At 29.6% G+C, this 11358-nt stretch overlaps 1 protein-coding gene across 3 annotated transcripts; it reads left to right on the top strand.

Annotated features, from left to right (window-relative positions):
- The first annotated feature begins 1373 nt into the window (after positions 1 to 1373).
- LOC139883927 (O-fucosyltransferase 37-like) lies at positions 1374 to 5087 on the top strand. Of its 3 annotated transcripts, none has more exons than XR_011771876.1 (4): positions 1374 to 1511; positions 1925 to 3699; positions 4461 to 4718; positions 4786 to 5087. XR_011771876.1 is itself a non-coding variant. In XM_071868023.1 (3 exons), the coding sequence occupies exons 1-3, from the start codon at positions 3585 to 3587 to the stop codon at positions 4881 to 4883; spliced, it is 471 nt and encodes a 156-aa protein (XP_071724124.1). In that variant the 5' UTR covers positions 1536 to 3584; the 3' UTR covers positions 4884 to 5087. The 3 variants fall into 3 exon arrangements, 1 of the variants encoding a protein (XP_071724124.1); XR_011771877.1 differs by lacking the exon at positions 1374 to 1511 and having other exon boundaries at positions 1536 to 3247; positions 3555 to 3699; XM_071868023.1 differs by lacking the exon at positions 1374 to 1511 and having other exon boundaries at positions 1536 to 3699.
- The last annotated feature ends 6271 nt before the right edge of the window (positions 5088 to 11358 follow it).

The following is an 11358-nucleotide window of genomic DNA, read 5'->3' as shown; positions in this document are numbered from 1 at the left end:
TCCTAGAGTTTCGTAGACGCCACCCGTCAAGAAAGTTCAATGATCAAAAATAAATCTAATACGTTTATTTATTTGTGAAAATATTTACTCCCCAATATTATACAAAAGTATAATATTAATCGTATATTAGAAATCACGCGTGTAGAAATACGACACTTTAAATAATTTACTTATATAATAAGTATATTATATAAGTTTGAATATATACACTAATTTATCTTAAAATTAATCTTACATTAAAAGTGTTATAAGTTTAATTAAATAGGAAATTAAATATACATGATTAGGTAAGTATTCAATTAGGTTTTATATTATTATTTACTAACAACAATGTTTGATTAAGTATTGATTAATTCTATATTATATATGTATTATATATGTTTATGTTTAAAAAGAAATTATACTAATACATGCTAATTTGATAATTAATTCATTAAATATTATAATCATAATATTTATAAACTTGTATAATTATAAAAATCAGTAGGATAATTAATAAACATATTATGATTATAATATTTAATGAATTAATTATCAAAATTAGCATGTATTAGTATAATTTTATGATCACACTGTGAATGTTCATCAGTGTGATCTAAAGCCAGTAGCTTTAAGAAAAAGCTTTTGCAGCCTTGACCAAAATAGCCGATCATTTTATTCACGACTTCATGATCTTTTGATGCAGTTGACTATTTTATAGGAGTGGCCGACCAAGCTTAACCTGATGTTTGGTCTACTTTATAGTCGACCATCTTATTGAAGTGATCGACCAACCTCAACTTGATGTTTGGTCGACTACAAGCAAAAAAGTGTAGTGGACCTCTTAAAGTTGTAGTCGATCAAATTGTTGGTCTAACGAATGGTGTATATTGTCATTTTTTTCTAAAAAAAAGTTTATATTGTTTGAAGACAAGGAAAAAAATGTATATTCGTCAATTTACCAATAATAATAACAACAACAACAACAACAACAACAACAATAATAATAATAATAATAATAATAATAATAATAATAATAATAATAATAATAATAATAATAATAATAATAATAATAATAATAATATAATAATAATAATAATAATAATAATAATAATAATAATAATAATAATAATAATAATAATCTCTTTATATTATAATAACAAAAGTTAAAATAGATCATTTTAAAGAAGCTAAACTAATCTTAACCACTCATTAAATTAATCATCAATGATCTACACCCTTAATTTTTTCTTAATCTTCTTAATGACCTCATAAATCTTAGCTTGAATTGTTTGATTACAATAATACCCTTGAGACAAAAAGGTGACGGCTTTTTTCAAAAATTTAGGGGTTTCAATTGAGTCGCTACATGAGTCGCAACACACAAAATTAGGGTAAAAACTACAACCTTCATTCTACTTCCATCTTTTTTCAATAATCTAACCGAAAAAAGTGTATCAATCAAGGATAGCGGGTTGATTTCTGCTGAACAATCCATTGTTAATCATCAGCGACCATGTTAGAATCAAAAGGTAAGTATATCTGAATTGGCTCAATGCATACAATCAATTGATTGAAGAAATTAAACAATATTAGTTGCAGAATCATGAATAATTGATTGAAGTGATCATAAAATTAAGATTTATAGAAAGTCATCTTCGTCGTTAAAATAGGGGTTTTGTTGTTTTTTTCTTATTGACGAATCTTCCGACGGCAGCGATGGTATATTTTTTGAGATACTTTATTGCTGATTTCTGGTTTATATCAAATAAGATTAATTCATTGTTATGGATCCATATATTTTGAAATTCGATTAGGGTTTGGTTGTTTTCTGAATTGATTTTGATTTTAAGTTTTAGATTTATCTTTTTGATTTCGATATATGAAGGAATGTATTGTAATTGGATGAGTTTTTTAAATTGTTTTTGAACTGATTTTCATCCAGTAGGTTTATCTCTTTGATTTTGGATAGAAGGTCTATAAAAAGTGACTGACTAAGGTTTGCTTCTTTTCCAAATACTATATTGAAATTGGATATGAAATTATCAATATCATTTAAAGGCTTCGAGCACTCATTTAGATGACTTATTAGCACTTTGATATTTTATAAGAAATTTCAATGAAGTTTTTAGTTTCATAACAGAGATTGGTAGCATACCAGTTCTATCAGTTCTAATGAGTTCTAATTATGACTCATGAGACCACCTAAATGTCATTCTTAGATTGGGTAGCAGCAATGGTAAGTTAACAAAAGTGGTCAACTATATTTGCTTTCATAGATGGGTTTGTATTTGAAGTCGCAAACTGAATGTGTTGGGCGGGTCGGGTTCAAACCTGGGTTGTCAAATTCTTTTAACAGTAGTGTTAAAAGTCAAATGGGTCGGCCAATTCTTTGTTCACTCACTAACATTTAGGTCGATTTAGTAACGAGGTTTTTTGCAAAAAAAAATCCAAAAGGGTAGTTTTGGACACATTTGTAACTTTGGAGAATAAACATGTTCAGATTCATACAAGTGTTAATTAATATAAGTCCCTTACATTTGTTTCTGTTAATTATTCAGGATGTTTCTTCACAAAATGCTGAAAGATTTGTAACTTTGGAGAATCCAAAAGGGTAGTTTTGAACACATTTGTAACTTTGGAGAATAAACATGTTCAGATTCATACAAGTGTTAATTAATATAAGTCCCTTACAGTTGTTTCTGTTAATTATTCAGGATGTTTCTTCACAAAATGCTGAAAGATTTAGCATCCTTTCAGTGAGTTCGATCAAGTTCCTAGAGTGCATAGTTCTGAAGAGATGTGTCGTGTGAATTTAAAGGTGAATTGAGATTCCAAGAAAGATTTAGGAATTACGTGATCCAGGTAGTATTTCTAACTGGTCCAGCACTACTAAATTGAAACTCTATAACGTTATCGATTATTTGTTGGGACGTATGGGGAAACCCAGTAACGGGCGTGTGACTAAAAAGTTGTCAATGGGGAACCCAATGTGGGCCGCATATGAAAGCGGATACATGTGTTGATGCCACTGTGAAACGGGATAATGTGGGTAGTAGGATTTTTGTAAGATTAAGGCCATTAAGTAAGAAATAAAAAGAAGCTGGTTCAAGATCATGTGTATGTATTGTTTATCAAAAAGAAGTTTACTTGACAATATTCGCAAACGAGAACAATTATCTCAGTCTTAAAAGACATTGTGGCCGCCATTTAACTTTTGACGCCTCATGTCCATATTAAGCTTCCAACTTGAAGTTTATTCCATTTCGTAAGTATATAACATTATGTTTCCTACCAATTATTGGTGCGATGTTAGATAAATGTTTGCGTCATATCCAATTTTACACCATACTGAAGCTATTATGTATATTTATAAGTTGCTGATTTGGTTTAATATGTGTTGCTTTTTATATTAAACTAAACTGATAATAGTGTTTTGAAATCATGCTTAACTCATGAACTATGACATAAAGATTGTGCCTGTAAATGCAGTTTTACCGTTTTTGACCGATTATCCAACCCACCCATTATTGGCAAGTGGGATGTGTACATGAACCATTGTTTTAATTTAACAGAACATCGGAGCTTGATGAAGCAGTTCTACAATGAAGGAACGGTTTAGTTTTCTGCTACGGTGCAACCGGTGCTTTTTTTTTATAACAACAGTAAAGCTTAAGCAGTTTACCCTCTTTTTTTCCTGCTACGGTGCAACCGGTGTTAGTAAGACATTTACGATAGTGCGCACTACATAATTTTGCTACTGCATTGTTTCTACTTTTTAATAAGTTTTAAGAACCGACCCGTCTGCTATAAACCAAAATAGTTTCACTCGATAACCAATTTGCCAAACCTAACCATTTTTTTTTCTACCTCTATTTATCATGTATTAGTTATAAAACTATACTGAAAGTGTTCTTAGGAAAAGTAAGATAGATGATAACATATAACATGGGGTATAATCTAAAATTATGTGCTATATCTGTTTTTTAAATTTCGATAATTGCAAAGAAATATTGAGCAAAATATTCTGATGCTATCTCAAATGGATATTTTATATAAACAGTACCTTTATGTAAATTTGATGTACGAACGGACATGACTGGTCTTGATGTTCGTTGTAAACCAACACAAATAATCAAATATATGTTACACATATTATGGGATATAACTGTACATGATCATAAGTATAAAACCTTTGAGCGTTATGAAACATGTTTTGAAGTTGATGTGTTATTTTAAAGGCTAATGTAGTTATGAAACATTTTTTGAAGTTGATGTGTTATTTTAAATGCTAATGTAGCTGCTTTATAATGTGTTAGAAGCAATTGGTATAGCTTCTAAGGTAAACTAAACGTTATGGAAGGCTTTTTCTGAACAAATGATACAATTAAAATAGCTTCTTCATCTTAAATTAACAGTTCTCCAACATATGCTGGAGATGTTAGAGAATATTAAACTAAAATGTTTTATTTGCTTTTTAGGTTATAACTTGATAGGGAAGCCAGCAAATGCTAGAGTGTATATTGCTGGGAGAAAGCCGTTTGGTGGTGATCGAGCCATTTTGCCATTACAAGCGGAGTTTGATAATGTGGTGAAAAAGGAGATGTTGGCTCGAGATGGTGACCTCGACCACTACAAAAACAGAAGTACTATCTTGACAACAATCGACTATATTGTATCATTAAGTAGTGATGTTTTTCTACCCTCTTATCATGGTCATATGGGTACAAGCCTTGCAGGTATATATCTTGAATTTTTGCAATTTTTGCAGCTTTCAGTCAATTATACTGATTCTGTGTTTTTAAGGGGCATCGAGCGTATGTTGGACTCAATTTTTTTCACAAGGTCAATTAATTTCATGGGGCAACCACAGCCAAGAGGTAAGAGGAGATACAGAGACGTAATAACATTTTCGGTGCCTGAATGTATGTGTAAAAGCTGAACCATTTGGCAAATTCTATGCTCTTTTTGGACCCATTTGGGACCTGTTGCATGATTATCACATTGTATAGTTCTTTGACTTGTGATAAATACACCAAAGTCAATATTGTGAAAATGTGCTTTTAAGTGATAGAACCATATAAAATAATGTATAGTCCAACTGTTAAAGAATAAATGAATCATAGTTAATTTTTTCTTACCTATGCATCTTTTTACTACTGCCTAAAAAGTACATGTGTTGAGACCACTTGAATATTGACTTTTAAAGTCTTAATGACGTGTTCCACATTGAGTTTTCATGGTAATTCATTTCACAATCAACCACATAATCCAGATAATATTTTTTTTGTATAATTTTGAATTTAAGTTATTCGGTTCGATTAAATACAACCTAACAAATACGGAGTACTATATAAAATATAATTATTCCGACAACTCAATTTTTAATTCGTCCCTAAAAAAAACCCTGCGAATTCGCGGGTTTTAAGCTAGTAATAATAATAATAATAATAATAATAATAATAATAATAATAATAATAATAATAATAATAATAATAATAATAATAATAATAATAATAATATAATAATAATAATATAATAATAATAATAATAATAATAATAATAATAATAATAATAATAATAATAATAATAATAATAATAATAATAACATATATTATAATATAAATATGTTATATGTTATTAATTTGAATTCGGTTTTCAGTTAATTAGATTCATGATTTCAAAACTGAAAATCGATTTGAATACCTAATTATGAGATTCAGTTCAGATCGATAAAAAAAACTGTTTTATGAATTCGGTTTGATTATTTTTACACTTTTCAATTTGGTTTTCAGATTAAATGATTTCAAAACTAAATATTGAATAACCCAAGATTGCAGGGGCCTAACTTGAACTTTTTAATTAAAATGGCCGCAAAATAAACATTTTAATAGTGTAGTACCGTACAAAAACAAACATCATCATAACTACTAACGAAGATGAAAATCATTCCAACTCGGCTCGACGACCTTTTAAGTATTCTAAAATCATCGATAACAGATTCCGAATCAAACTTTTTGACAGATTCTGAATCAAACTTTTTGACAATTTCCCGTTCTGACATAAACCATCAAAACATATCGATTTGAATAACCTAGTTATGATAAAAACCATAAAAGACATTTATGATGATTGATGAATTACAATTTTAATTGATGATAACAATTGATTAACAAGCATAAAGATTTAAAAAAATCACTTATGATAATAAGCATAGTTGACTTACACTTTTGAATTTATTTTGGGATGTTAGACGTCAATTTTGAAAGATTATGAATTAAACAAAGCGAGTAAGTGACGGTTCAATAACTCAAAATACTCGTATATAAAATAAAAAAATCATAAGATACCTTGAATTTTTGAGAGGGTCAAGTACACTACTTTTTTTTTATCAACCATTAAATGTTACAAAATTTATAATAATAACCAAAAGTCAAGGAGGGTGTCAACTAAAGTCCACTGTCCACCCCTATTTTTTCGTGAAGTACCCGAGCGAGTATTTTTAAGATATACTAAACGGTACTTTTTTTTTTTTTTGAAAAGTTCGGGATTACTCGGGAGACAAAATCACGCACGCGTTCATCTTTGCATAACCCGCCCCAAACTACTGACTAGGAGGTAACCCGGCCCAACCCAAGGGCATGAGCGGTAAAACCCCCTCCCCCACTACCCCCGCAACGCGATGTGCGAAGGCACCCTTGGGTGTAATTCAAAGGTTAAGGGGCAACCTTGTGTGTAATGGTGCACCCCTTGAAAGTCGAACTTCTGAACTTCTGTACATTTAGATAACCACCTATTTTTATGGAAAAAAACTACCCTTTTGTTATAATAATAACAATATTATTATAATGTGGATAGTCAATTTTGTACTAATACTTAGTCAATATTGGGTAGCTTTGTTTTTGTATAAATAGCCATGTATTGCAAGCTAAAACACTTGCACAATTTCTCACACTTACAAAGTGTTTCCTTCTTTCTCTCCATTATCATCTTTGTTCTTACACTTCATTATTAGTATTCTTAATCAAGAATCAAACCACTAAAGGTAGTTATAAGCCTACTGAATTATAACACAATCAAACCATTAAAGGTAGTTATAAGCCTACTGAATTATAACACGTTATCAGCACGAAGTGCTCCGTATAATCAAGGTTTATCTAAGCAAGCACAAGTCACTAATCAAGGTAAGAAATTCTTTAACGATATCTTCTATTATTTATTAGTAAGGTAAATATTATTATCATCATAAGTAAAATTATATTTCTGTAATCTAACTTTTATTAACTTCACTAACATTTATATTTATGTTATTTAAGTTATATATGGTCGGTTATACCGCCTGAATTATATTTATGTAGTCTAACTTTTATTAACTTCACTAACATTTATATTTTTTTTATTTAAGTTATATATGGTCGGTTATATCGCCTGAATTATATTTATGCAATCTAACTTTTATTAACTTCACTAACATTTATATTTATGTTATTTAAGTTATATATGGTCGGTTATACCGCCTGAATTATATTTCTGTAATCTAACTCTTAACTTCACTAACATTTATATTTATGTTATCTAACATTTATGTTTACTTATGCAATTAATCATTATTTATTTCATGCATACTAATGTTTATTCTTAAAATTTATTATTTATACATAATATGTTTATTCTCTTAATCTTCGTATTTATACTAAACGTATTTATACTAAATGTATTTATAGTAATCGTATTTGTAATAATAAAATTCTTTTATTAAAATTATTATTAATACAACGAGTACATAACAGTCGTTAACGTCAACTAACGACGTTACAACGGTCATATATACATAACGGTTGTTAACGTCAACTGACGACGTTACAACGACTATATTTTTCAAATATAAAATAAACATCTCCGTTTTCACATTTTCACAAATCAATCTTCATTTTCTCAGATTACCACTCTCAAAAAGTTTTTTGTAAAAATGATTCACACAAGGATGATTTTTCCTATTGTATTGGTCATACTAGCTATCATCATTGTTGCTAATATACCACGGGGTGAACCTATATTCTATCCTGCTCTTGTGATTTTATCATTTGTAATCATGCCATTATTCTGTTGTTTGCTACTTATGAATTTAAAATGATTCTAATTTCATTTTATTATTTGTCTATGAATAGAAGTTGATTATGATTATGATTTATGTTGTTCATCTTTTGATAATAGAAAATGTCGAATTTGAAAAGGCTTAATTTTGCTCCTTTAGAATCAAGTGGGAACAACTACTTAACATGAGTTATGAATGTAGAAAAACATCTCGAATCAATCGGTATTTTAGAAACCATGAATAAAAATAACAATTGTTTCGAACAAGAGAAAGCAATAGCAAGTATTTTTCTTAGTAAACATATTGACGAGTCCTTAGAATCTACATATTATATGATCGAAGATCCAAGTGTATTATGGAAAATACTCAAAGATAGATACGATATTAATTATCAAGAAATAATGGTGATCCATAAAAGAATAAAATTGAAGATGTTAGTAGACGCTCTTATAAGAATCCCGTAGATTCTTATTAATGATCCGGTAACGTGGATCATCAGTCTAGTATTTCTTGAATACATGAACATCTTGTTTAGCTCTACAAATAAGTCCCAAAAGAAAAGAAAACAAGAGTGAATCTGTTGAAAAATCTTGATTAAATAAACCCTGAGCTACCTTGAGACTTGAATGGTTTGAATTTTCTAAGATGCCTAGCTTGTTATGTATCACTCATAAATAAATGGTTTTAGACCATAACGCATATGTTTATTAAGTGTTATCTTTTATGTACTTCAGATTGTAACTTGTTTGCAGGTAATATAATTTGATTATCTTGTTGAAATATAACTCATTATTTGCTTATCTTATTTGAAGTTTTAGTATGAATCCTACTGAAATACAACATCAATTAAATGGTAAAGACCTATGTATTGCAGATAGTGGTAACATACACACTATGATCAAATCTAAGAAATATTTCATTGATTTAAATCAAATGAAGGAATTATAAATACTATATCAGGTATTGCAAACTTGATATAAGGAATGGAAAAGGCAAAAATTCATATAACCAAATGGTACGAATTTTCTGATAAACAATGCTTTGTTTTCTCCCAAATCAAAGAGAAATTTGTTAAGTTTCTCTGATATATATCATAATGGATATGATTAACAGTCAATGATAGCCGGAAATGAGAAATACCTATGTAGCACCAAAAAGCGCATATGATGAAAAGCGCAGCGCATATGATTAAAAGCGCATATGATAAAAAGCGCATATGATGAAAAGCGCAGCGCATATGATGAAAAGCGCAGCGCATATGATTAAAAGCGCATATGATAAAAAGCGCATATGATGAAAAGCGTTCATGCGCAGCGCATATGATTAAAAGCGCATATGATAAAAAGCGCATATGATGAAAAGCATAGCGCATATGATTAAAAGCGCATATGATGAAAAAAAACATATGATAAAAAGCACAGCGCATATGATTAAAAGCGCAGCGCATGTGATTAAAAGCTCATATGATGAAAAGTGCATATGATGAAAAGCGCATATGGTGAAAAGGATATATGATGAAAAGCGCATATGATGAAAAGCACATACGATGAAAAGCACATATGATGAAAAGCACATACGATGAAAAGCTCATATGATGATTAGTGAAAAGCGCATATGATGAAAAGCGCATATGATAAAAAGCGCATATTAATGAAAAGTGCATATGATGAAAATCACATATGATGAAAAGCACATATGATGAAAAGCACATATGGTGATTAATGAAAAGTATATTGAGAAAAGGAATCACAAATGTTAAAGAATTCAAGGTGATATATATGGGGACATGCATATTTACATGCTGCGATATTATTTCACATTAGACAAAGTGCAACTCATAAATATTCTTCCCTACAACTTGATTTTGGCCGAGAGCCAAATATTTTCCCACCATTAGAACATTTGATTGTGCAGTGTATGTTCTAGTTGCACAACCACAACGCACTAAAATGGGTCCTCAAAGGAGGATGGGGATATATATATTAAATATGAAACATCTTCAATTATAAGATATATTGAACCTATAACGGGTGATGTTTTTACAGCACGTTTTGGTGATTGTCACTTTAATGAAACATTGTTCCCTATATTAGGGGGAGAAATGAAAAATAAAGAAAAAGATGCTTCATGATGTGAACATCAATTGAGGTATATAGAACTAGCACAAAAGAATGTGAAACGAAAGTTCAAAAAATAATGCATATGCAAGAACTTGCAAATTAATTACTTGATGCATTTACAGATACAAAAAGGAGTGACTAAATCATATATACCAGCAGTAAATGCTTCAGCTAGAATTGAAATTCTAAAAGCTGGCAATAATATCACTCATGAGTCTTTGCCACGTCTGAAACGTGGAAGACCAATTGGTTCCAAAGATAAAAAAAAATCCTCGAAAAGAAAAATCAGCTGATAATGAGGTAAAAGAAAGTGTTCAAGAAGAACCATAAATCAATATTCCTTCTGCAGAGGATATTGATAAATGTAAATACATAAATTGTAATAAATTATGCAATAATATGAAATCGAAATGAAATGACAAATATTGATGAGAATTTTTCATATAATGACATCATGAATAAAGATGATGAGCTGGAACCAAAATCTGTCATTGAATGTCAAAATAGACATGGCTATATACGAGCTGAATTAGAATTGCTCAATAAAAGAAAAGTTTTAGGATAAATCATTTTCACTTTTAAAGATGTGAAACGTATGGGACACAAATGAATTTTTACCCGAAAAGGAAATGAGAAAAATGAAGTTACAAGGTAAAACTATACTTGTAACTCAAGACTTCTCTCAAGGACCAGAAATTGATTATGAGGAAACTTATACTCCTGTTATGGATGGAATTACTTAATCAGCCTGTCAATTTCTAAAAATTTAGAAATACATCTAATGGATGTTGTTAATGCTTATCTATATGGATCACTTGATAGTAATATATATATGAAGATACCTGAAGGGTTTAAGGTATCAGAAGCATCTAATGCAAAACACAAGGAAATGTATTCCATTAAATCACAAAGATTTTTATATGGGTTGATACAGTGGTATAACCGATTAAGTGATTACTTGATAAGAAAAAAAAAGGTATAAAAATAATCTTATTTGCACATGTGTTCTTATTAAGAAAACAATGTCCGGATATGTGATTGTAAACTGTATATGTCAATGATCTTAACATCATAGGTACAAATAAAGAGATCCATGAAACTATTCAACTTCTAAAGAAAGAATTTGAAATGAAAGATCTCGGAAAAACCAAGTATTGCCTTGGT

This window comes from Rutidosis leptorrhynchoides, chromosome 1, assembly GCF_046630445.1.
Source record: "Rutidosis leptorrhynchoides isolate AG116_Rl617_1_P2 chromosome 1, CSIRO_AGI_Rlap_v1, whole genome shotgun sequence".
Classification (NCBI taxonomy): Eukaryota; Viridiplantae; Streptophyta; class Magnoliopsida; order Asterales; family Asteraceae; genus Rutidosis; species Rutidosis leptorrhynchoides.
This window is presented reverse-complemented; position numbering and strand designations above follow the sequence as displayed.

Bases quoted from the DNA above. Each gene is read 5' to 3' on its own strand.
- LOC139883927 (XM_071868023.1), top strand. From the start codon at position 3,585: ATGAAGGAACGGTTTAGTTTTCTGCTACGGTGCAACCGGTGCTTTTTT. The intron at 3,700-4,460 runs GTAAGACATTTA...TTTGCTTTTTAG, and splicing joins CTACGGTGCAACCGGTGTTA to GTTATAACTTGATAGGGAAG. The intron at 4,719-4,785 runs GTATATATCTTG...TGTGTTTTTAAG, and splicing joins TATGGGTACAAGCCTTGCAG to GGGCATCGAGCGTATGTTGG.